Source organism: Simochromis diagramma, unplaced genomic scaffold (assembly GCF_900408965.1).
Source record: "Simochromis diagramma unplaced genomic scaffold, fSimDia1.1 OVJJ01000463.1, whole genome shotgun sequence".
Lineage (NCBI taxonomy): Eukaryota > Metazoa > Chordata > Actinopteri > Cichliformes > Cichlidae > Simochromis > Simochromis diagramma.
In genome coordinates this window covers 5,109,287-5,135,499 of record NW_024386941.1, presented here as the reverse complement: position 1 = coordinate 5,135,499, position 26,213 = coordinate 5,109,287, and the positions used below count along the sequence as shown (strand labels likewise).

The 26,213-nt window shown below is 38.3% G+C and overlaps 4 protein-coding genes across 4 annotated transcripts; 3 read left to right on the top strand and 1 right to left on the bottom strand.

The window, feature by feature from the left end:
- Positions 1–12,534: 12,534 nt before the first annotated feature.
- On the bottom strand, positions 12,535–13,289 carry LOC120736997 (olfactory receptor 148-like). The gene is made up of 3 exons (XM_040037430.1): positions 13,156–13,289; positions 12,715–13,061; positions 12,535–12,542 (listed from the first exon to the last, which is right to left on the bottom strand). Exons 1-3 carry the CDS (start codon positions 13,287–13,289, stop codon positions 12,535–12,537), a joined length of 489 nt encoding a protein of 162 aa, XP_039893364.1.
- Positions 13,290–16,265: 2,976 nt separating this feature from the next.
- Positions 16,266–17,243, top strand: LOC120737236 (olfactory receptor 2AT4-like). Its single transcript, XM_040037824.1, has one exon. The coding sequence runs from the start codon at positions 16,266–16,268 to the stop codon at positions 17,241–17,243; it is 978 nt and encodes a 325-aa protein (XP_039893758.1).
- Positions 17,244–20,711: 3,468 nt separating this feature from the next.
- On the top strand, positions 20,712–22,617 carry LOC120737026 (olfactory receptor 2AT4-like). The gene has a single exon (XM_040037464.1). It carries the CDS (start codon positions 20,949–20,951, stop codon positions 21,933–21,935), a length of 987 nt encoding a protein of 328 aa, XP_039893398.1. The 5' UTR covers positions 20,712–20,948; the 3' UTR covers positions 21,936–22,617.
- Positions 22,618–24,912: 2,295 nt separating this feature from the next.
- Positions 24,913–25,950, top strand: LOC120736996 (olfactory receptor 2AT4-like). Its single transcript, XM_040037429.1, has one exon. The coding sequence runs from the start codon at positions 24,973–24,975 to the stop codon at positions 25,948–25,950; it is 978 nt and encodes a 325-aa protein (XP_039893363.1). The 5' UTR covers positions 24,913–24,972.
- Positions 25,951–26,213: the final 263 nt, after the last annotated feature.

Here is a 26,213-nt window from a genome sequence, read left to right as displayed (position 1 = left end):
AACACATCATCATGTAGCAATTTCAAATATCCAGTGGCCTTGAGGTTACCATTGATGAAGAATGGACCCACTATCGTTGTACCCCATATACCACACCAAACCATCACTTTTGTTGTTCCAACAGTCTTGGAGGGCTCCATCCAATGTGGGTTAGTGTCAGACCAATAGCGATGGTTTTGATTGTTAACTTCACCATTCACATAAAAGTTTGCCTCATCACTGAACAAAATCTTCTGCATGAACTGAGGGTCCTGTTCCAATTTTTGTTGTGCCCATTCTGCAAATTCTGTGCGCCGATCTGTGTCATCTTCGCTGAGATGCTGGAGTAGCTGGAGTTTGTAAGGGTGCAATTTATGAGTAGCTAATATCCGCCAAAGGGATGTTCAACTAATGCCACTCTCCAGTGACATGCGGCGAGTGCTACGCTGTGGGCTCTTGCTGAATGAAGCTAGGACAGCCACTGATGTTTCTTCATTAGTGACAGTTTTCTTGCGTCCACAACACTGAACCAGTTTCACGAAACTTAGCAAGCAGTTTGCATGGGAGATGGGTGGTGTCGTAGGGTGTCTTGCATCGAAATCTGCTGCAATGATCCAGTTACGGCGTTCACCAGATATCAACACAATTTCGATCCGCTCCTCACGTGTTAACCTCTTCGACATGTCAATGGCTGTGCTAACGTCTGTCTAAATGACTGGGGTAAAGTTTGTAGCATGCGTGCTTGTTGTTTTTGTCTGCTTCCACTTGTGTTTGCACTAGGATGATGTCGGTGTAAATGTGTAGTCATATTCGTTGTGTTCCCACTAGTGCTGTCAGCGTTAATCTCGTTAAAATATCATTAACGCCATAACGCCGCAAATCTCCTTTAATGAGTTACCGCGGATCGCCCCGTGCGTGGGGCTGGACGGCGTCAACACGTTAACGAGCTAACTGCGCTAACGCACTAGTTCCCACCAATTGAGCATTGCGTGGCACATCCGACATACGGTTTTACTTTTGTCCATGACACACTTACCATCAGGGTCATGCTTCACAAGAAAACCAAAATAGTTCCAAACGCCAGATCTGAATGAGTGTGGGGGAGGTTCAATTTTGGGTAGCGTTGAGGAAGTTGCCATGTTGCAACGAGCTCAACTTCTGTCTCGCTAGCTTGCACTGCGCTCAGTGGATCTGCACTCGACAGTGCAGCCTAGGCGGAGTAGTCGAACACTGAGCTCTCAACACAGACAGCATCGTCAGAAGAAAAGTTGATAAAATAAATTAAACATTTTGTATTGTTCGATACATATTCGTACCGAACCGAAAGCACTGTATCGAACGGTTCAATATCGATATGAATATTGTTGCACCCCTTTTTTTTTTTTTTTTTTTTTTTTAAATGACATCAGAAACAGCAGTATGCGACATTACGTGATGGCAGAGCTTCAGTTCATCCTTTGTCATTTTTTTTTTTTTTTTTTTTTTTTTTTTTAAATTTTTTATTTATTTATTTTTTTAATAAATAGGACAGGGGGAATGAATGAGAGAAAGAGGGGGAGAGAAAGAAAGAAAACCAAAGGGGAGAAGAGACGGTGAGAAGGGGGGGGAATAGAGAGAAAAAAAAAAGGAAAAAAAAAAAAAAAAAAAAAAAAACTCCTGGGTCACCTGTATGGAGAAAAAAAACAAACAAACAAAAAAACAGAGGAGACAGCAAACAACAAAGAGCAACATAATAATAGAGAAAACAAAGCACCATCACAATAAACTAGCTAGTCATAGATATCAATAGTTACTAAATAATAAACGATATTGTGCCGCACGCAAGATAGACAGCGCACAGTGTGCTTTGAGGCAGCAGCCAAGAAAGCTTTAGTCCGCGTCTGTGAATACCCATGTGTACACCTGTGTGCATACCTGTGTGGATCAGCATGTTTGCATTCCAAAGGTTTCTCCATGTAATGATCTGCTAGGGAGTGTGGGGGGGCCACAGCCCCGTCCTCCAGGGTGTGAAGCGGGTATGGAGGAGATCAAAACTCCAGACATCCAGAGGCCCCCAGAACACAAGAGACCATGGAAGACCAACAGAGGGGCAGCCGCGCCACTGTTCCAGTAAGAGCTGAGGAGAGTCCCAGATGAGGGCTCGCCCAGCAGCCGCGGAGCAGAAGCCAGGGGGAGTTGCAGTGACGCGCCCGTGAGCTCCGCCGGCCCCCAGCTGTGCCTGAGTGACCGAGCCCCAGGCCGAGAGGCACCCCTAATGTTTACGTGTGAGTCCGGAGTTAGCGCAGTTACCCACGACTCTGTGAAGCACATCAGGCTGCACTCCCTGTAGCTCCTCTGAATTCGGGTAAGAGCCGTCAGCTCGTCTACTTTATTGGGGAGAGATCTCACATTCCCCATAATAATAGATGGAATTGCTGGCCAGTACCTCCTAACTTTACTGCGACGCCCGATCCCAGCCCGAGTACTGCGTCTCTTCCTCCTCACCTCGCAGGGAATGTTGGCTTGCTCAGCGGAGGCCCCGAGGGCTAACAGCTGATCCCTGCTGTAAACAGTGTTGGGAAGGTTACTTTTAAAATCTATTCCACTATAGATTACAGAATACATTACCCAAAATGTATTTTGTAATGTATTCCGTTCCGTTACTCAATGAGAGTAACGTATTCTGAATACTTTGGATTACTTAATATATTATCATGCTTTTTTACAACCAATGAATGTCCTATTGCTGTGTGATTTAGTACTATTACTGAAGGCTACTCGCCATACCAATAGCAACTAGATTTTAAAACCTTAATATAAAATGAGTAACAGTAGGGTGGACATTACGCAAGGCTGCACTTTTTGCAGTCATCTCATATAGAAAACTATTCTGCGCGTATATAAAACAGGGCCGCAGCTCCGAACCGTAGTAAAGGGACCTTTGGCTAGTACGTTGGGTTCCGTGTCAGGCTCGTAGCCGAAAACTAGCTTTACTTTGTTGTCTGGGTCAACTTTGCTAGCGAGAGACAGAGAGAGGCATTTAAAGGCTGCTCCAGCGGAATTTATTGTTTCAGAGCAAAACAGGAACACAGTGTACAGTCGAGTCTTAATAGCTTTCCTTACAACTGGGTTCGTCAGGCACTCTTTTTGGCTGCAGTGGTTATTATTATATTTACATGCTTCCAGCTCCCGTTTCTGGTCGGTGACAAGTCGTACTTTTCCACTCTCCTTTTTCAACCTCCCTTGCTCTCACAGACACATAACGGGTATGGCAGTCCATTCTCCCTGCAGCACGGACTACACTGCCCATGAGGGTACATTCTTTAGGGCGATGCCTGTAACACTCTTCTATTGCCTTCATATTAAATCATTTAAAAAATGTTTCTTTATGTCATTATGAGAAGCGAGATTGAGAAACAGGCATTTGAGCCTCTTAATGTGTGTTTTGTTTGAAATTAAAAATAGAGACGGCATAGCCTAACATATGAAACAGGAAAAGACCGCCATGTAATCCCTTTATTTCAACAAAGTAACTGTATTCTAAATACCACCCTTTCAAACCAAAGTTAGGGGTTAACGTGTGGGCCATTTTTTCGTTGTTGTGTTTTGGTTTGTTTTTTTTTTGGCACAACGGTACTTGAGCATCTTATTAGCGCTACTGAAGAGGAGCAAAAACACAGAGAACAGCCTGTATACTACTGAAAAGCCACTCTCTACAATGTAGGGAACAGGAAATATGTTTTATTTTCCTTCATTTTCTTCAGATTCATTGCATAAAAATAGAGACATTGTTCTGCCTTTTATAACTTAAATTGGATATTATAGTTATAAACTGCCCTAGAGCTCCCTCTAGTGGCTGCTTTGTAATATGGGTTCGGTTACTTTGGGAAAGGAAAAAAATGAGAACGTGAAGAAGAAATAAAAGATGGCGGAAAGTGATACTGTAATGTTATTGTTCTAAGCTGATACGGACCTTAAAATGTTGTTGCCTTGGACAAGATATGTCTGTAAGTATGAGTGTCGATAAAATAATTATTATCTTTTGTTTTGTGTAAAAATGGTACGATAATTTGTACATTTGAAAGTTTTATCTTGTTAGCTTGCAGTAAGAGTGTAACAAGCTAGTTTACAATGTTAGTTAGCTAATACAGTATTTTGTACTTTCAGTTTTACGATGGTCAAAGAGAAGACAATGGTCAGAGGCCATTCTTCAATAAATCAGCGCAAAAAGGAAAATAAGTCTGGTTATTGGAGCATCGTTATCTTGCTGTCTAGCTGGTGAAACCAAGAGACTCAGGGCGAGGACAGCATAGACATCCTCCAAAGAGATACTTTTTTACTTTCTTACTTTGAGTAGATTTCAGTGCCTGTACTTTTTTTTTTACTTAAATAAAGAAGTTGAATCAGTACTTCGACTTTTTAGGATTTTTTAACAGTAGTATCTGTACTTTTACTTAAGTACAGAATGTCTGTACTTTTGCCAACTCTGAAGCTCACCATGCACTAAAAAATGGCTCAAGACTCCATAGCACATACAGCCTGCTCAGTTTTTTTTATTGTAAATGGCATTTGTGTTGTTAATCCAGTCAAGTTTATTGGTCAGATGAACATTCAGGTACTTATTTGCGTTCACGATCTTGATGTCCATTCCCCTCAGAGCTGATGCCATCTGGATCTGTTGCTATCCTTGTTTTGATCCTCCTGAGTTTACACTTTACCTCGTTTATTGCGGGTTGCATGTTGGAACTGGGAGCAACTGTGTATTGAAAGTCATGGTTGAGGGGGAGGGGCAGCACACTGGGAATGTAGTGGAAGTGCAAAGAGGAGCTGAGGTGGGAGTAGAGCTGGGGCGTTCCCCAGGGGCGCCATGTTATGATGGCAGTAGCTGTAGGTGCAACAGTAGGGACAAACATGGGAGAGGGGTGGATGATGAATCAAATGTGCTGAAAAAGGGATTCAGCTTTTTTCTGACTTAGTGTTCCTTACATACGGAGGACTGTGTTCATTATAACTGGAAATGATACTAAGACATCTCTACACTGCACTAATAGCCCCTTTCCACTAGCACCTACTCAGTTTTTAGTCGAGCCGCGTCAAGTAAAGCCGAGTAGCTCATAGTGGGAAAGGGCAATAACTCCCAATCACTCTACACTACACACTATTGACCTTATTTCCTAACATGAACTCTCCTTTTCTGCTTCATGTCAGAAGTGATCCGTGGTTTATTGGATATTATATGTTTATTATATGTAAATATTGTGCTTGTCCTTGATGTAAATATGTAAAAATTGTGTATGTATCTGTTTTGTGTCTTGTGTACTGTTTGTTTGTATATGTGTCTTTCTTGTTGCTGTTACACCCAAATGTCCCCTTGTAGGACAATTAAATGATTATTCTATTCTATTCTATTCTATTCCATTCTATTCTTGGTGGTCTATGGCATCATCTACACAGAAATTAATATAGTCAATGTGTCCTTCCCATGTTCAACTGTCGTGGTCCTGAGCCTGTTGACTCAGTGTTTTGTGTTTCTTTATGCTTTTGTTATTCTGATTAGGTATTCCATTATTATTCGCCATTTTGTTAGGTTTCTGTTCTGTGCCTGTCGTGGTCCCTCCTTCCATGTCCCCCCTGTCTGTCCATGATGTCATTATGCCTGCTTATGAGTCTGCGTCTGTGTCTCTGTCTGTCATGTGCTTCCTGTTTTATTTTGTAGGTCTGTGTCCTATGTCAGTGCGTTCAGCTTTGTGCTCTCCCTGTCTCGTCAGTGTAATCAGCGTCAGCCGTGTCTCCCAGCTGTTTCCTCTTCGCTCCGTTCACCTCTTGTATTTAGTGTCTGTAGCTGTGTCCCAATTCAGGGTCTGCACGCTTGAAGTACGCGCACTACGCGTACTACGTACGGTGCGTACTATAAGTACGAGAAGTGCGGAAGTGAGAGGCTTGTGAAATGGGACGGTATACGCTTCGTCGCACTGTTCAGGTTGCCTAGCAACCATGATACTAGCCGCGAGACACGTTACATACAGCATTGTTTGACAGAAATGAAGGAGAAAAATGTTTTGTTGGTCATTCATTTTTGTCATGACATCACTTTGATTAGTTGAGTATCTGAGGCTGAGACCACGGGACTGTAAAACATGATTGTTGGGCTTCATTTCTGTGCTGAACAGTCATTTAAGATTAGTTAGTAAATAACAATTAGTTAATGTTGTTCATGAGACTAAAGTCATCTCACTGTGGTAATGTAAATATAATATGGCATTTGCGACCAAATTGGTCGCACTCTAGAGCCCTGTATATATATATATATATATATATATTAGGGGTGCAACGATATTCGTATCGATATTGAACCGTTCGATACAGTGCTTTCGGTTCGGTACGCATATGTATCGAACAATACAACATTTGTAATTTATTTTATCAATTTTCCTTCTGACGATGCTGTCTGTGTTGAGCGCTCAGTGAATCTGTGTTCGACTACTCCGCCTAGGCTGCACTGTCGAGCGCAGATCCACTGAGCGCTCAACACAGACAGCATAGTCAGAAGGAAGAGCGCAGGGCAAGCTAGCGAGACAGAAGTTAAGCTCTACTTGCAACATTCAGATCTGGCGTTTGGAATTATTTTGGTTTTCATGTGACGTATGACCGTGAAGGTAAGCGAGTCATGGACTAAAGTAAAACAGTATGTTGGATGTGCCATGCAATGCTCAATTACATTGGTGTGAACTAGTGTGTTAGCGCAGTTAGCTCGTTAACGTGTTTGCCGTGTAGCCCCATGCACGGAGCGATCGGCGGTAGCTCGTTAACGGAGATTTGCCGTGTTGTGGCGTTAAGGTCATTTCAACGAGATTAACCTGAAAGCACTAGTGGGAACACAACGAATATGACTGCACATTTACGCCGACATCATCCTAGTGCAAAGACAAAAACAACAAGCATGCTACTAACTTTAGCCGAGTCATTTAGACAGCTGTTAGCACATGATTCTCCTTATGCTGCTGAGAATATAGCCCAGAAGAAGCGGATAGTATAGCTTTTATTTTGGAAAGAGCCATTTCTCTGTAATAAACTCTCTTTTCCAAAGATGAGTGATTCCTCAATCAGATACAGGGCTTGCAATATCGCTAGCCCGACGTCCCGGAGCTAGCGATTTTTTCAGTCGGGCTACCAAAATCTATCTCTTCCCTGCCCGTCGGGCTATTGTAGGAAAAATATATGTCAATGCTTTTGCATTCTTTCAGAAATGTAGCTGGGTAATTATGTCATTGGCATCGGTGAGCCACTGTCAATATGTGACATATTGAAGTCGCGTTTGAATTTGCGCTTGTTTTTTTGCTTTCACTTTGCAATCGTGCGAACTGTGTATAGAGAGCGACAGCACTGATCTGTGAGTGATGATAATTTGTGCACCAATTCCTCTGACATCGTCTTATTAATCGTTAGCTTACTATGCAAACATGACAAGTGAAATCTCCCGCAGCAAGCTTAAACATGTGAGAGGTTGATCGCGCAGAGAATCGCTGAGCTTATGTGAGTGAGCGTGTAAAAGCATTTCAGTTCTGCTGAGCCAAATAAGACAGGTCAGGGTGAAGAAGTGACAGCCAAAGAAAAGCTTACCACAAAACGGAGAAGTTATGACAAATCAGACTATAAGGCAAAAAGAAAGTGCAGCTTTATGGTTTCATGGACAAAAGAATTTCTGTGGCTGCAATATGATGAGCTAAATAACCAGGGCTGCACATAAGTGGTCCACAGGTGCGCATTCGCTGTCAAAATAAAAAACATGCACAAGGGTTAGGGTTAAATTTTAAAACTGTACTTTTGAGTTAAAATATATATTTATAATTTTAATAAATGACAAATTAAAAAGGCATGAACATTTTTTTTGTATCGAAAAAATATCGAACCGTGACACCAAAGTATCGAACCGAACCGAACCGTGAATTTTGTGTATCGTTGCACCCCTAATATATATATATATATATATAATCACTGACTTTCAGCTTGTTGTGTTTGTGGATATATGACTGACTTTAATTATTAAACATTCGCACATAAATAAGTGACGTCATATTCAGTACTTTTGACAGTTCACTCTTCGGCCGCTCCATCTTATTAGGGAAATTCCACATACATAAATGTCAATTTCAAAACTCAACCCGATCATTGTGTGGATGCTTTAAGCATCCACACTATTGAGTTCCTTCTTGGTGTTTCCGTACACTTTTCGCCGTGGATCTACTTCCACAATTTTTGTGCTATTTTCACCGTTCAAATTTTAAACTATTCTGCTATTTCTGCTAATGACGGCTATGTCTTTTGGTATTTTTCACTATTATACTTTTTAAAATATTAAGCTTTTTTCCTTTAATTTGAAATGAATGGGAAACTTCTGCAATTCTGCTAAAATTTGCTTGTTTTTGAAACTTAACTACTTCCTCATATTTTCACATAGAGCAACCATTCAAACTTTAAAATGTTCTCAAATTATTGGGCTATTCGGGTATAAATCAGCTTTTTCAAATCTTTTACCGTTTTACTTTTATGCCTCTTAAAGTTTTGAGTTGCAAAATTGTGATTTTTCACAAAATGCATGCATCGTTATGGTTGCTATGCTCTTGGCTTCCAGTGTCCCACTGAAGGTTTTGCAGTCTTCTCTTCATGTCCGAACAACTGTTTGCTACTTGCTCAATTTTCACTCAACTTCCACAAATTATACATCAAAACATAGGTATTTTTGCTGGCTTTCAGAAAATGTCACCATCATTGTTGTGGGTTTTATAGAATTTTTGCAAATCTCCTCAGACCAACACAAAGTCGCAAAACTCTCCATAGGAAGTCAATGGAGAGTTTGTTCAAAATAACCGCTGGATTTCTGTAATGAGAGGCATATTCGAATCGTCATATCTCCTTAACGAAGCGAAGTTAAAACATGAGGCTTGTCCCCGTATATCTTCAGACACTCCTGACGCTCACAATTCAAGAATTTCTTTCTCACCTATTACCGTTCTGAAATGAGTTGGACTTGTTTGAGGGTAGGAAATTCGTCCGTCGCTCAGATTTCTTCAGATTCCAAACTCTGGAAATGAACCACTTTTTTCTCTCGTCATAACTTTTTGTTGGATTTCCACAGAGACCTGAAAATTTCCATGACTGTTCACCAAAGCCTGCTGTCTCTTACGGTGAAAGAATGATATCGATACTCCAAATAGATTTAGAGTTACAAAGCGTTGTTTGAGGGCAAGTCGAGGCAGTTTTTGCTTCGCTCTACTCAGTTATGGTGCATTAGAAGTCAAATATCTTTAATAATTCATATTTTAATGATAAATTGTCAACACTGGAAGATTCCCCCATCTCTTCTGAACAAAACGGTGTAAGAATGAACGTTATAGCCCCTACGGTTAGGAAATTATGGCCATTTGTTTGAGGGGAGTCGTCATTATGAGAAATAGACTGCAAAAATCCTGTGTCTCTCTGTGCTGCGTGCACCTGTTTTGGCGGGAAAAAGTACACAGCCTCTCTGATTGGTGGATTCAAATTCAGCAGCTCCCAGGCTGACCTAGAAACTTACTTCTCTCTCGTGTGTGTGTGTGTGTGTGTGTGTGTGTGTGTGTGTGTGTGTGTGTGTGTGTGTGTGACAGAGAGAGAGAGAGAGAGAGAGCCTCTTTATGGGATGATCTCATTGTAAGATTCAAATTCAATATATTTAGACTGGTTGACTGAATTGGATCTTGTGTGTGTGTGTGTGTGTGTGTGTGTGTGTGTGTGTGTGTGTGTGTGTGTGACAGAGAGAGAGAGAGAGAGAGAGAAAGCCTTTTAATGGGATGATCTCATTCTAAGATTCAAATTCAATATATTTAGACTGGTTGACTGAATTGGATCTTGTGTGTGTCTCTCTGTGCATGTGTGTTTCCTCATGTGTACATATTTGTGATTTTCTGGCTGTTGTAGCTTTTTTTGCTGATTTTTTTCATTTAACAAGTATATTTGACGGACCCTCAGCATGTTCAGCATTTTTTCAGCTGTCCATTTTGCTTTTCCATTTTTTCTGTTTAAGTTATTACTATTGTGCTAAATCATACTATTTCTGCTATTTCATAAGATTTGTGCTTAATATACTATTTCTGCTTTTTATAGGATTTCTGCTTAATATAGTATTTCTGCTAAATGTAGTATTTATGCTTAATCATACTATTTCTATATATTTCTGCCAGGTCCCCAGGCAGCCAATCCTCTGTGAGGACTCAGACATTCAAGTATACAGATCACGGCCTGCACGGCTTCCCAGCCAGCCAATCATATCTGAGGTTTTCCGTTTCCTCTCTCGTCATATCTCAGCGACGGATGTACATAGAGCAATGAAAATCGCAGTCAAAGTACACCAAAGTCCGCTGATTCAGCCAGTAGAAGAATTATGCTTCTAGTCCACCTAGTTTTTGAGTTACACAACGTTTTGTAACTCCAAAAAACGGCATTTTTCGCCTCTCACCGCGATCTAATTCTGACTCCTCATCACCCTGTTTTTCCAAAGCGGCTGCTCTCTTTCCCAGTGGCGCAGTTGGTAATGACACGGGTCTGCAAGCCAAAGATCGTGGGTTCGATTCCACCTTGGTCAACATGTTTTTTTCCCTACAAATTAATACACTGTCACAGACCAGTAATTCATATTCATCATTTATTACAATTCTGCAAACTTTTATGATTTTACCAGCTTTTCTAATATGGACCTCACATTCTTGTTAACACTCCATGGCACAAATACTCTTCCCTTTAGGCTCTGTGTATGTGTGTGTGTGTATCAATATTTCTCCCATTTTAAAGTATTACTCCTCCATAATTGTATTTCTGTTAAATCAAAGTACTTTTACTACATCTTAGTACTTCTGCTCAATCATAGTATTTCTGCTAAAGTATTTCTGACAAATCGTGATTTTTGTGCCAAATCATAACATTTGTGTTATATTAAAGTATTACTACTAAGTGGAGGAATTTCTGTCATGTTACAGTATATGTGCTGATTACAGTATTTCTGCTAAATCATACTATTTCTACTATATTATATTTTTCTTTCTAAATACAGCATTTCTGCTATATAATTGTATTTCTGCTATGTTATAATATTTGTGCTAAACCAGAGTATTTGTGCTAAAACATAGTCTTAATTCAAAATTACAATACTCATAGTTCATCACAGTGTCTCTGGTAAAACACAGTATTTCTGCTATGTTGTACTATTTTTCTAAATCATAGTGTTCCTGTAATGTTTAAGTATTTTTGGCTAAATATATTCTTTCTGTTATCTTATACTATTTCTCCTAAATTCTTGTATTTTTGAGAAGTTATCGTGTTTCTGGTAAGTTACAATATTTCTGCTAAGTTCTGCTATGCTATTGTATTTCTGCCAAGTATTATGTTTCCTCTAAGATATTGCAGTTCTGCTAAGTTATTCCATTTTAGCAAAGTTCCTTTGCTTATGCAAAGTTTTTACAATTTCTGCAAATTTTCAGCTTTTTCAGCTAGTTTTTGCATACAGCTTTAGCTTTAAAGCATCCACACTGCATTTTCGCAGGAAATGCAAATTTTTCTAGTTTAATTTGTTTTTGATTGAAGTTGAATATTACTTAAACTCTCTTAAATTAACTTCCAATATAAAAGGTTTATCATTGATTGAAATTCATTCAGAAATGTTTAACAAATGAGCTGTCACAACTTTCAAGTACAAAGTTGTTATGAAGTCTGTCACATTCCCCCCCTTTTTTTTCTTTTTTTCTTTTTTATCCTTTATTTATTTATCCTTCTTATTTCATTGTACTATATATTGTTACTCTTATTTGCCTTGTATGTCTACTGTACAAACTGAACTGGAATGACTGACTGTTCGCTTTATAATTTCAATAAAGTTTTGAAAAGAAAAAAAAAAACCTCTTCGGCCGCTCCCTTCTGCCGTATTTTGCGGCAAAATTATCCACACCCACCGCCGCGCTATGAATTGTGGGATATATGGGACCATGAAGCGTGCACCGGACCACGCTTGATATTTGGGGAAATCGACGGCGCATTTGGAGTATGCATTTGAAGTACACTTCAAATTGGGACAGCCGTCGTCGTGTGGCGGTGACGTAACCGCACTTAAAATGCGTACTTCAAGCGTGCAGACCCTGAATTGGGACACAGCCTGTGTCTTCCCATACTCGGGGTCACATTGTTAACGTCTGTTCTCTCTCTTACCTCCATGTGTTCTGTTTACCTGCATGCCAGTTTAGTTATTTTCCGGTATAGTTAGTTTTCTGTTCAGTCACCACTGCAATAAAGCCGGTTTTTCTTAATTCACTTTCGCTTCCGCGAGTCCTGCATTTTAGGTCCTTCTCCTCTGTCACACTAACCATATGCCTGTCCTTGTTCACTTCATCCATGAACCTGCTTTGAGGCTGTCATCTTTTCCTCCTGCCTAGTAACTCCACCAATGTCCTTTGCTCAGTATATTCACTGTACATACTCTGCAGATGTCGACTGTTTAAAATGATTAATGCATTTAATGATTTGTTGATTCTCAACTGTTTGGGACTCAGTGCCTTACAATTCTGATAAGAAGAAAAAAAAGTTACCAGTTAAGAGTTAAAGGTTAACAAAACTGAATAAATAATGTTTTGAATATCATATAGATTTTATTTTTTATTTCTTTTGTCCTAAGGCAGTACACAAAAGGATTTACAACAGATGGCCCAAGGATATTCGCAATCAGTAAACCCTGACGCTCCTCGAGAGTTATTACCACGCCTAATCTGGTCAAGACAATGATTACAAATGCAGGACAGTAATGACATATTACACAAATCAAGTGACTCACAAGAGTGCTCCCTATTTTATTTTTGTCATTACTTGATGATAATTTGACAAAAATTAATATAACACAATATGAGAGGCAAATGAAAATAAATGTCAGAAATAAAAGGAAAGAATATATAATTGCACCTATATTGAAAAAGTAAGTGGGGTCAACACAAGTGGTTCGTACTACAGCAGCATAGTCACAGAAAGAATACCTGAGGCTTGAATAACAATGAGGGAGAGGTGCAACTGTTGCAGGCAGAACCACAAAACCTCAGCAACAACCCACAAGATATATGTATAAAGAAGAATGCATGTATTTTTAAAATAACTGTGGTCTATAGTGTATTAACACCTGCAATTTACATTGGTTTATGTAATCTCTTGTCAGAAATAATGAAAAGGATGTTTAGTAGATTGGTTACAATAGAAACAAGATAGATTATCAGTATAACCACACCGACAGCCACTGGCCTTTTGACTGTGTCAAAACCATTCATAATAAAATGTGTTACTTTCATTGAAGCATTCTGTAAATACATATTACATAAAATATTAAATTACAACAAGTAGATTGTAGTTAAACTTAAAGGATCAATAAACAACAAATCACAGCAAAAATTTTAAATAAATTTGCATATTTAAAGCTGTCAGAAACAGCATTAACAAATTTCACAAATCAGTATCAAGCTTAGCCAAACGACCTTTGGCTTATCAGACAAAGTAAAAGAATTTGAGAATTAAATATCATATCCACTTATAAACGGCAGCGGATTTTTCACGTGCTCAAAGCAATAGTCACTTTTCTTTGAGCTTCTCCAGTGGTCAGTCAAAAACACACTGGCTCTTTCTTTTTTTATACATGAGCATAAAAGGCAATACAAGGCAAAACAAAGCTGAAAACTATCCCAAAGAGACCTTAAAGGGATAGACTGTAGAAACAAAAACAGGTAAAATTGAGGCTACAATTTTGCAGGCCTGACTACTTATCATTACCGGTTCTACCTGTTGAAGTTCAGAATCTGACTGCTGGGCTGTGGTCAGCATGCACTCAACTTTAACTTCACTATTGGTTTTTGGCTAGCTTTATGTTAGCATGCCGTCTGTGCAGATGTTTCTAAAGAGCCAAAGTTGTGTTAGCAGCCAAAGAACCAAAGAACCTTTGCAGCAATACATAATGACATGATTGTAACTCTAATGTATTTGTTTAATGTAGTACAGTAACATCTAAAATTACTGCATTACTGAAAAATATAATGTGATTACAGTAACATGTAATACCTTGCCATCATAAATGGCACATTTTATTTATATAGCAGCAAATCACAACAGCACATCACTTTCAAAAGTCGATCACTGTTATCTAGTCCACTCTAATGATATTATATATCACTGATATGATACTTTTAGTAAGAAAACTTTCTTTAGGTTTCTCATTTTTTAGGTTATGTGAATGCTATAGGTGTAATATACAATTAACTGTTGTTGTGTTCAGCTGCTGGTTAACAATCAAAAAAGTTTTGTCTTTGGGGCAAAGAAACATGTTGCCTCAGTCTACAGATACTCAGAAGCAACAACACAAATGAGCTACACAAGGGAGCTAATTACCATCTTATGGCAACAGTGGTCTCATGTGTGTAATTAAAGTGTGTGTCTTCTATGTTTGTCTTTGCTCCTCACCGTATTCTATTCTCAAAACACTCTTATGCAATGTTGTTTTCACCTGAACAGCCGTGGTTATTTTTAAGTTTAGCATTTGAAAGTATCTAAGAACTATAAACATTAGCTCACCTTTTAGTTAAGTTCAACAGAAAAGTTGAAATATGAATGCTGTAAAGTGCCAAAAACAAATGAACCGAGACCACACACACACACACACACACACACACACACACACACACACATATAGAAAAAAGAAAAAATTGGCTTTCTTACCCTTTTTCAAGTCAAAAAAAATATTAAAGCACAAAATATTAAACAGCAGGTTTCTTAAAGACCATTTTTACTGGGAGGTGTTGCTGTTTTTCAGCTTTGTTTAAAAAAATTTGAAACGGTGTTAGGGCAAAAAACCTCATCATTTTTGTTGCGGGGCCTACTCATCTTCTAAGCAATTACATTAAATTTTAATCTTATTAAATGAAAGAACACAAGAAGACACATTATTGTGTGTTTCGCGCCCCTTACGCGGGCTTACAATTTTGTGCATGTTATGTGCTTATGACCTTGGGCCTTATGTTGTGAAGCAATCTAAGATGTGTGATTAGAGAGCATCATTAAACACAAAGGGGTTTCAGCACTTCTACCACAGTATCAATTTAGGTGCACATTGGGGTTTCGTTAAGGTGCAGTTGTTTACTCCTATGGGATTTATAATCCATTAGCTTCAGAGCTAATAAGCGGTAGGGTAAAGTTTTCCTCCTTAGACTGTCTGTGTCTTTTTTTTTTCCTATTATAAATCACAACAAGTAATATGACCATTGCACTTTGTTACTTATCCTTACCCGTTTTGCTCAAGTAGCGAGTTGAGCATAATCAGCCGTTGTACAGTTGATTTTAAGTTCAATTCAATTCCATTTGAATTATATAATACTAAATCACAACTGACCCCCCATGGCACCCTATACTGTAAGGTAAAGACCCTACAATAATAGTCAGAAAACCCATCTCTTTCTGAAAAATAAAGACTGTTCCATGGGCAAAAGAACCAATAAAAAACCCCGCAAACTTTAAGATGTCATAAAATAAGATTTTAACTTTTAATTTTCCAAAATGCAGGACAAGTTCATGAATCTCTAGTTTGACAAACTGGGGCCTCACTGGTCCTCAGCAAGGATCTTTAAAAAACAAAGAAGGTGCTTTAACTTAAATCCAGCTCAAACAAAAACTGCACTTTATATAATATGATCGAGTCATACAATCTTCAGCAAATACACGACTGTTCTTTTTCCTAATCTTCTGAGTTATTGTTGAAGATCTTTTTTGTTTCCTAGAAAAAAAAAATCATTAATCTGGGTCTGATTGACTGTATATTGAGCACTGACTGATCCACAGAGAATATAACAATGGCCTATAGCACACCTTCATCACAAAAACATACTGCGAGAAGTTTTTTAAAAAGAGAACCAGCGGGCAACTCAGCAGATTATGCTGCCACGGTGTATGAGAAAGGTAAGTGTAAAGTGAGCGAAAGGAAGTCTGAGTCATTATTATGTTATGTTATGCGTTATTCATCCCATAAAAAAGATTATGTCATGTATGTTATGCAGTCAGGAACATGTTTAGTTGTAACATAAATTCACAGACCTAAAGGAAAAACAAATGAGAACTAAAACTTACTAAAATATTCTTAACAATATGCACAAAGTACCAAAAAATAGTTTAAAGCACAATGATTTCAAGGCATTATAAGTTTAAATGTTATCATTTATCTTAGCATTGTGGGTTTTCCAGTGTTCTCAGGAAATTTCTGCTCTGTCATGCCTGTGGAAAATCATAGCAATGTGACGGAGTTCATCCTTACCGGATTCCCTGGACTTCATCAAGAGTACTATGGTCTTGTCTCAGCTGTATTGTTTTTTGTGTATTTGATAACTATGATAGCAAATGCTACAGTTATTTTTTTATTTGCAACCAACCACAGCCTCCATAAGCCAATGTATTATATCATTTTAAATCTGAGTGTATGTGATATTCTCTTTAGCACAACCACTTTACCTAAGATCATAAGCAGATATTGGTTTCGATCAGGAAGCATTTCATTTACTGCCTGTTTTATCCAAATGTACTTTGTTCACTATCTTGGTTCAGTCAATTCGTTTATTCTCTTTCAGATGGCTTTAGATAGGTATTTGGCTATTTGCTATCCTTTCAGATATTCACGTGTTCTTACAAAATCTAATATTTTAATTCTCAGTATTACTGCATGGATTATTGCCAAGGCATTCCCTCTAATGATGGTTATTAGAGCATATCCTCTTCCATACTGTGCCTCAAATATAATCACTCACTGTTTCTGTGACCATATTGGTATAACAGTCCTGGCATGCACTGATAGGACCCCTTATGCCACTCCTGCCTTTACAGCAGCAATGGTTACACTACTGGGGCCTCTGGCATTTATCATTTTCTCATACTGCTCTATTCTTATAGCAGTGTATAAGATTGCAAATGTGCAAGGCCGCCTGAAATCATTGTCCACTTGTAGTACTCAGCTGATTATAATCTCCCTTTATTTTTTACCCAGATGTTTTGTATATTTAGCCAGCGTGGTTGGCATTACATTTAGTGCTGATGTGCGAATAGTGATCATCATGCTGTACAGCCTTGCCCCACCAATGATCAATCCACTCATATACTGCTTAAGAGCAAAAGACATGAGAGAAAGCTTGTTGAAGCAATTTTGCAAAAGAATTGTTCCACGAAAAGCTCAGGTTGCAGCTATTAGTAACTCATAAGTTAACATATCTTTCAAACAGGCCTTAATGTAAATCATTCTAAAGGGAAGGCAAATAGATTGTCTTGTTGTACTGCATTTATGAAAGAAACCTTTGCTGGATTTATGTAAAAAAAAAAAAAAGTTGATGTAGTTGATGTTCAGTGGTGTCTGTTGCAGGAAACAGGGGAACAAACGCTAAAAAAAACATTTGTAAACACTTCCTGGAATGTGACAGAATATGTTTATTGCTTCCATTGACCCCGTTTTTCTACTGATAAAACAAACCAGGCTTTGAACTTCTCACGTGCTTTTTTTCATGTGTTTATGCCCTCACCAAATTTAAAATTCTTCTTACCTGCTCCTTGTTATTAAAATCAAGTAGTTTTTTATGTCCATTTTTTTTTTTTAATTTAAAGTTATACTAAGTAATTTCTTAAGGTTATCTAATATAAAAAATAATAGTGTCCTGATAAATATACTTTAATTAATGTGTAATTACACCACCCAATTATTCATTTGAAAATATATAGGAGCAGGTGCTGGTTTGTGGAAGTTTCCCCACCATCTTGAATACAGTGGCCAAGACATTCTACCTAATAACATTTTTATGTATGTTGCTAGAGACCAGGCACATACGCAGTACTCTTTGTAAGTTTTTAAAAGTTGTAACTTTTAATTTTAGGATACCAAATATGTTTTTCAAACTATATGTGATCACTTCATATGCATCTTTCTCATAATGCCTTTCACAATGCGCTCTCTCCTGCCTTATTTCCACTTCATCCACTTTCTCCTCACTTTAAGCTTCATCTTCTGAACTAAAGTCTGGACTCTAACACAAAAAATGGCCATAAACATGCTTATTTATCCTCCATATTCCCAATCGCAATTATTGATTGTCATCAGATTACACACGCGACTCTCCAGTTTCCTGACAGCTGAAAATGGCTGACTAAACAACAAGAACAGCTTAGCTGCGAGTGTACTAAATTCACATTTTTCCCTCTGATAAGCAGTTTGACTGTATTCTCACATCACATGAGAGTTTATTCACTAAGTTTCCAAGTGCAACAATGTTTGATCGACTTCAAAGGAAGCTTCACTAATGCTGGCTAACAGCAGATAACAGCAACAAAAACAGCATTGCGCACTGACAGCCTCCTTCAGAGTAAATCAGTAAGGACACTAACAGCGGTAAACAGAATGATAAAATACGAAAGACATCTATCAAATATCTATACTGTTTCACAAGTTTAAAATGTTTTCTGACTGCCCTCGTAACAAGGTATCCATTTGTTTTTCCCTGTTTTTGCTTCATTCTGTGGCTTTTAGTTTTGTTGAGTTTTTTTTTTTTTTTTTAAGAAGAAAATCTTTTCACTGTAACTGTGGAATGAATTAATTCTGCTGGCTGTAAAAAAATATGCAGTTAATAAAAAAATTTTTTTAAAAAACCAAGATTTTAACCTATTTATTATTGAATTTAAAGGACTACATTTAGAATAGTGTTATATTTAAATTATAGCACCAGTGAAAATTCACATTTAAAAAAAGCTAAAATTGCTGTTCAATGGGGGAAATAGCAAACAACATTTTTGTGTGTCTCCATGTTGGACGAGCATGTGAGTATTTGTATGTGTGTGCATGAGGCTGGAAATGCATGCTTGTGACATAATTTCCTAGGGGTTAATAAAGTATTCTGATTCTGATTGTATATGTCTATGTGTCAGGTCAGGTCTTACACTCTCACTCTCTCAGAACATCTTAGGCTCCCTCAGGTGTGATGGCCTATTTCCCCCCACCACACTCACTGCCAGTTGCTGGTGCCAACACACACCGGTGTATTGGTGGTTCTCTGTGTCTCTGGGTGGGTGTTTGGCTGTTTAGTGGCTCACTCCTGGTGGCTGCTTGGTGGGGCCTGGCTCTATTGGGCCCCTGCTGGGGGTCTCTGGGCCCGGGGCACAGTCTTCTAGCCAGATTGCCTGTGGAGCCCCCAAGCTCGCCACTGAGGCCTCCTGTGGCTTCTGCACCATGGCCCCTGGGTGATCCCTGTCAAGGGCTCTCCTTAACACTTTTCTAGGTGGGTGCTGTGATTGCTCTTGTACTCTAGGGGGGCTATGGATGTCTGGGGCCTGGGTCTCCTCCATGCCTGCTTTATGAAATGGGGTCAGGGCTGTGGCTCCCCAAACCTACTATTAGATACTTAAATGGAGAAATCTTATGAGCACAAGCTCACACACACAGGTGTGCACACAAGCGTACAAGTTTTCACACATGTGTACAAACAGGTACTTACAAATGCACACTATATTAGTTTACTGCTGCCTCGAAACATGGCGTGTATCATTAATACTGTGTCAAGTTGACCAGTATAGTAAAAGCCGTAATGGTGCAGTTGGGAAAATAAATCTGTTGATCATTTTTTCTGGCCTTCAAACAACTATTCTGATTGCTACACTGCCAAACAGTACAGGCAATAAATCACATGTTTTGTAAGGCAACGAGTTAGCAAAAAAAAAAAAAAAACCTGCACCAGGGCAAACCTCCACATGCCCCACTCCTGCTAAACAGGTGAAAATAGAATTATGAGCAACAGGACTTAGTGCCACTAAGTCTTTGATTTTATTTATTTTCTGCTGTGTTTTACTTGCATCTATTTGAAAGAGTGGGTGTAAAAACAAAAAATGTTATTTTATATGCTGGAATATGCAGAAAATAGGTTTAAATGTTAAACAAATTTCTTCAAGTCAAAGACTGTTGCATATAACTTTTGCTTGATGCAATGTGCATAAAGTTAAAAGATTAAAACTAATAAAACAAGTTTTAAAAAGAGACTTTTTCATTTGATTACATTTTATATGATAGATTATGCAGAATAAGTAGAAAGGTCTGGGCTAAAAGATCTATTGCTTTATTACGTAATCAGATTTTGTATCATGTTTTTAAAATGTAATTAAGTAGCTAAGTACTTTTGAAAATAAGTAATCAGTAAAGTGATGGGGTACTTTTTTGGAGGAGTAATCAGCAATTAGTTACTGATTACTTTTTTCAAGTAACTTGACCAACACTGTAAACAAACGCTGTGCTTTCAAAGCAAGAAATATCATTTTCTAACAACAACAAAAACAATCCTAGATGGCTTTCAGCTTATTTACGACTAAATTTAGTAGTAGTAAAGGACTTTTTCCTTTACTAAAAAATACCATTAATGATGCTCTCATGGACTGACTGAATATTGAGCACTGACTGATCCACAGAGAATAGAAAAATGGCCAATAGCACACCTTCATCACAAGGCCATATAGTGCAAGAAGTCTTTTTAAGCAGAGAACCAGGAGACAAGTCAGCAGAGTCTACCCCAAGGCTGTATGAGAAAGGTATATATAAACTGAGCTAATTAAAGTCTAAATCATTACTATGTTAATTTATATTGTTAAAATTTAACACAAAAAAAGCTTTGTTTGTATACAAACATTCATGGATTGAAATCCTTTGTTAAAAGAAATAAGTAATCAAAAAGGATGAAAAACAATAATTTATAATCTTAGCAATATAAATGCATTAAATGGTACAATAGGGTTAACAGTACAGTGAAAAGAATCTAAATGAATTGGTTTGATGCTGTACTTTATTGTGAGTTTAAATGTCATCATGTAAATGATGAGCCTTAAGTGTTTTATCTAAAGTATTATATTTACTAGTGTTTTAAGGACGTCTCCCCTCCATCATGCCTGTGGAAAATCATAGCAGTGTGACGGAGTTCGTCCTTACCGGATTCCCTGGACTTCACCAAGAGTACTATGGTCTTGTCTCAGCTGTATTGTTTTTTGTGTATTTGATAACTCTGATAGCAAATGCTACAGTTATTTTTTTATTTGCAACCAACCACAGCCTCCATAAGCCAATGTATTATATCATTTTAAATCTGAGTGTATGTGATATTCTCTTTAGCACAACCACTTTACCTAAGATCATAAGCAGATATTGGTTTCAGTCAGGAAGCATTTCATTTACTGCCTGTTTTATCCAAATGTACTTTGTCCATTATTTTGGCACAGCTGTTGCATACATTCTCTTTCAGATGGCTTTAGATAGGTACTTGGCTATCTGCCATCCTCTCAAATATTCACGTATTCTCACAAAATCGAATATTTTAATTCTTAGTATTACTGGATGGACTGCTGCCAAGGCATCCCCTTTAATGATGGTCATTAGAGCATATCCTCTTCCTTACTGTGCCTCAAACATAATCACTCACTGCTTCTGTGACCATATTGGTATAACAGTCCTGGCGTGCACTGACAGGACCCCTTATGCCATCCCTGCTTTAGTATTTGCAATGTTTACACTACTGGGGCCTCTGGCATTTATCATTTTCTCATACTGCTCTATTCTTATAGCAGTACATAAAATAGCAAGTGTGCAAGGTCGCCTGAAATCATTGTCCACTTGTAGTACTCAGCTGATAATAATATCCCTCTACTTTTTACCCAGATGTTTTGTATATTTAGCCCAAAATGTTGGCATTACATTTAGTGCTGATGTGCGAATAGTGATCATCATGCTGTACAGCCTTGCCCCACCAATGATCAATCCACTCATATACTGCTTAAGAGCAAAAGACATGAGAGAAAGCTTGTTGAAGGTATTTTGCAGAAGAACCATTCCACAAAAAGCACAGGTTGCAGTTATTAATATCATAAATCACAAATAACAGATCTTTTAAACAGTTTAAGTCATTGGGATTCTTGTATTGCATGAAAAAGTCCATGAGTTGTTGGAGAAAAATTACATATAAAAATTACATATACTTGAGATCCAGTGCTATTTGTTGCAGGTCACAGAGGAAATAAAACCATTAGCAAGCATTTCCTTACTTGTAACCCGATATCTTTATATGTTCTCTTGACCCCAGATATGTATGCAGAGTTCTGTCAAGTTTTTAAGGGAGCACAAACAGAGTTCGATATTCAAAAAAACAGGCTGAGCTTCACACTCACAGTGTCTCACACAGCTTTCCATTTCATGTATTTGTGGCCTGAATAGATTCAAATTTTGTCTTACCCACTTGTTAAAGAGCCTTTAGGCACCAGTTGTGATTTAGCACTATATAAATTAAATTGAATTAAATTATTACTTAGATAATGTACATTTCATTTTTGACCTGAGGGCAGAATTTTCTTTTGTAAATGTCAAAACATACCACAACATTTGTACTGTCCCAGGAGGGGGGGGGGGGATTCTTTGTTTTTTCTTAATGAGACAATCACTTGGTGTGTAACTATAGAATAAATTTATTGTGTTGTGTGTAAAAATAAAGAAAGAAAGAAAATAATTTTAAATTTTGCTGTCTTCCTCTGCTTGTCCACCACTGCTATGTCAGGTTGGTTAGTCACCACCAGTTTATCTGCCTGTATCTGGGAATTCCAGGCCGTACTCGGCACAGATGTTCCTTTATACTATGCCAGCCACGTGCTTATGGTATTCCATCTATGCCCTGACTGCTATCATTTTGTACCCTGCTGTTGTGCTGGATTGTCTCAGGGGCATCTTTATACAGCCTGCACCTAAGGTATTGCCTGGTGTGTTAAACCCCTGCCTCTATCGATCTTGTGCTAAGAGCCTGTTCCTGTGCTGCCATTATTAGTGCCTCTGTGCTGTCTTTCAGTCCAGATTTGTTCAGCCACTGGTAGGATTTCTTGATGTCAGCCACGTCTTATACCTCCCCGTGGTACATACGGTACAGGGGCCTGTCCTTCTACAATCGTTCTTCTCATTGATCCTCTTCTTTCTCAGGTTTCTGCTGCCTGAGGTATTTAGTACATACATGGTCAGTTGTGGCCATCTTCCTGATGTACTCATGGATGTTTGTTGTCATCATGTGATCATGGATAGTGGTTTTAACACTCACCAGTCCTTGGCCTCCTTCCTTCTGCTTAGCGTACAGTCCCAACAGTCTCGTGGTGGTGCATTTGGGTTAAAATCCAAGCTTCCTTGTCTTGATGTCAGTGGCTTTGATCTCCTTCTTTGGGCGGTTTATTATCCCAGAATGTAACCTAATCACCGGCAGGATACCTGATCACTGGCAGGGCGTAGGTGTTGATTGCAGGGATCTTGTTCTTACCATTCAGCTGACTACTCAGGACATGTCTTTGGGATTCCCAAGTAATTGCAGTTGTCCTTGATGTCTGAAATTGACCTCTACTATTGTTCGCCATATCCCCATTGAATCCCCGATGAAGGCTCTTAGGGTCCTGTTGATCTTTTATTGTTCTAGGCATTCCAGGATCCATGTGTGGGCCACTGAGTTATAGGCTTTCTTGTAGTCAATCCAGGCAGTACAAAGTTTGGTCACTCTAGTCTTGCAATCTCGAGACTGTTCTGTCTACCAGGAGCTGGTGTTTCACCCCTCTGTTATTCCTGCCAATTATTTACTGTGCCTCACTCATGTTTTGAGTCATATCCCTGTTCATCTTAGCCGCTATGATGCCTGGTCCTAGTGACTGGACCTACACAAGTATGTGGACATACATTGTATGTTGTTTTATCCCATCATTGGCCTGTTTCTAACTTCATGATTTTAGATGCAGTGTTTCAGATCATAAGTTTGTGTTATTTGACATTTCATTGTCCATGTGGTGTGTTGCTTAGAGTTGTTAAGAACACCCTCCTGGCTACAACTTTAGGGAGTCATGTTATCTTGGTTTTCCAAGATAGCTGATTTTAGAACAGTAATCCATTATTTTATTACAACTCAGCTGCATTACTGTAACTTGTTGTACCTTGGTAGTAGCCAGGCACCCTTGTCATGTCTTCAACTGGTGCAAAATGCTGCTGCACGGTTTTTAACTGGTAAACGGAGAAGGGAGGGAGCATATTACTATTGTTTTATGCTCACTACAGTGGCTACCTGTGCATTTTAGGGTTCAATTAATAATTCTTTAATTTGGTTTCAAAAGCCTTAAATGGTCTTGCCCCACACTACCTCTTTTAACTACTGCACCTTCACACCCCTCGTCGGTCTCTCAGATCGGGCTTTTGCATATGCGGCTCCCAAATTCTGGAATGCACTGCCATTACAAATTACAAAGTCTTTCCAACTTGATATCTTTCATTTTGGTCTGAAGATGCACCTTTTTGGTTTGGCTTTTAACACCGTATAGAAAGGCCAATTTTATTTGGATTTTAATGTCTTTCTGATGTTGGTGTTGTATATTGTTTACTGTCACTGTTTTTGATTTTATGTATTTTTATTTTTTATTATTTTATTTTCAGCACTCTGGTCAGTGTTCAGTTAGAGTGCTTTATAAATAAAGTAGGCTTGGCTTGATCCACAGAGAATATAAAGTGAACCTATCGAACACCACCATCATGATACCACACTGCAAGAAGTCTTTTTAAGCAGTGAATCAGCAGGCAACACAGCGGAGCCTTCTCTCATCCTGTATGAGAAAGGTACATATATACTGAGCTAATTAAAGTCTTTCTCATCCTTATGTTTATGTGCATAGTTAAAGATTTACAATAAAACGGAATGTTTATTTTTCACATGCAAACATGATTAGATCAAAAGGCTTTGATAAAGAAAAAGAATTGAAAAAGAATTGAAAAATAATAACAATAACAATTAGTCGGATTAAATCTTTGAGTTAATACTATACTGTATTGTAAATTTAAGATTGTGTAATTGATAAGGCTTAACGGTGGTTTCTCAATGTTTACCAGTGTTTTAAACAAATTTCTGTTTCATCATGCCTGAGAGAAATCATAGTGTTCTGACTGAGTTCATCCTTACTGGATTCCCTGGACTTCATCAAGAGTACTATGGTCTTGTCTCAGCTGTATTGTTTTTTGTATATTTGGTAACTCTGATAGCAAATGCTACAGTTATTTTTTTAATTGCAACCAACCGCAGTCTCCATAAGCCAATGTATTATATCATTCTAAATCTGAGTGTATGTGATATTCTCTTTAGCACAACCACTTTACCTAAGATCATAAGCAGATATTGGTTTCAGTCAGGAAGCATTTCATTTACTGCCTGTTTTATCCAAATGTACTTTGTTCACTATCTTGGTTCAGTCAATTCGTTTATTCTCTTTCAGATGGCTTTAGATAGATATTTGGCTATCTGCCATCCTCTCAGATATTCACATATTCTTACAAAATCGAATATTTTAATTCTTAGTATTACTGCATGGATTATTTCCAAGGCATCCCCTTTAATGTCAGTTATTAGAGCATATCCTCTTCCTTACTGTGCCTCAAATATAATCACTCACTGCTTCTGTGACCATATTGGTATAACAGTCCTGGCATGCACTGACAGGACCCCTTATGCCATTCCTGCTTTTGTATTTGCAATGGTTGTGCTACTGGGGCCTCTGGCATTTATCATTTTCTCATACTGCTCTATTCTTATAGCAGTGTATAAGATAGCAAATGTGCAAAGCCGCATGAAATCATTGTCCACTTGTAGTACTCAGCTGATTATAATCTCCCTTTATTTTTTACCCAGATGTTTTGTATATTTAGCCCAAAATGTTGGCATTACATTTAGTGCTGATGTGCGAATAGTGATCATCATGCTGTACAGCCTTGCCCCACCAATGATCAATCCACTCATATACTGCTTAAGAGCAAAAGACATGAGAGAAAGCTTGTTGAAGCAATTTTGCAAAAGAATTGTTCCACGAAAAGCTCAGGTTGCAGCTATTAGTAACTCATAAGTTAACATATTTTTCAAACAGGCCTTAATGTAAATCATTCTAAAGGGAAGGCAAATAGATTGTCTTGTTGTACTGCATTTATGAAAGAAACCTTTGCTGGATTTATGTAAAAAAAAAAAAAGTTGATGTAGTTGATGTTCAGTGGTGTCTGTTGCAGGACACAGAGGAACAAACGCTAAAAAAACATTTGTAAGCACTTCCTGGAATGTGACAGAATATGTTTATTGCTTCTATTGACCCCATTTTTCTACTGATAAAACAAA

Coding starts and splice junctions, on each gene's coding strand:
- LOC120736997 (XM_040037430.1), bottom strand. CDS start 13,289: ATGAATGGTTTTGACACAGTCAAAAGGCCAGTGGCTGTCGGTGTGGTT. Junction 13,062..13,155: donor AAGAGATTACATAAACCAAT/GTAAATTGCAGG, acceptor TTGTTGCTGAGG/TTTTGTGGTTCTGCCTGCAA.
- LOC120737236 (XM_040037824.1), top strand. CDS start 16,266: ATGCCTGTGGAAAATCATAGCAATGTGACGGAGTTCATCCTTACCGGA.
- LOC120737026 (XM_040037464.1), top strand. CDS start 20,949: ATGCCTGTGGAAAATCATAGCAGTGTGACGGAGTTCGTCCTTACCGGA.
- LOC120736996 (XM_040037429.1), top strand. CDS start 24,973: ATGCCTGAGAGAAATCATAGTGTTCTGACTGAGTTCATCCTTACTGGA.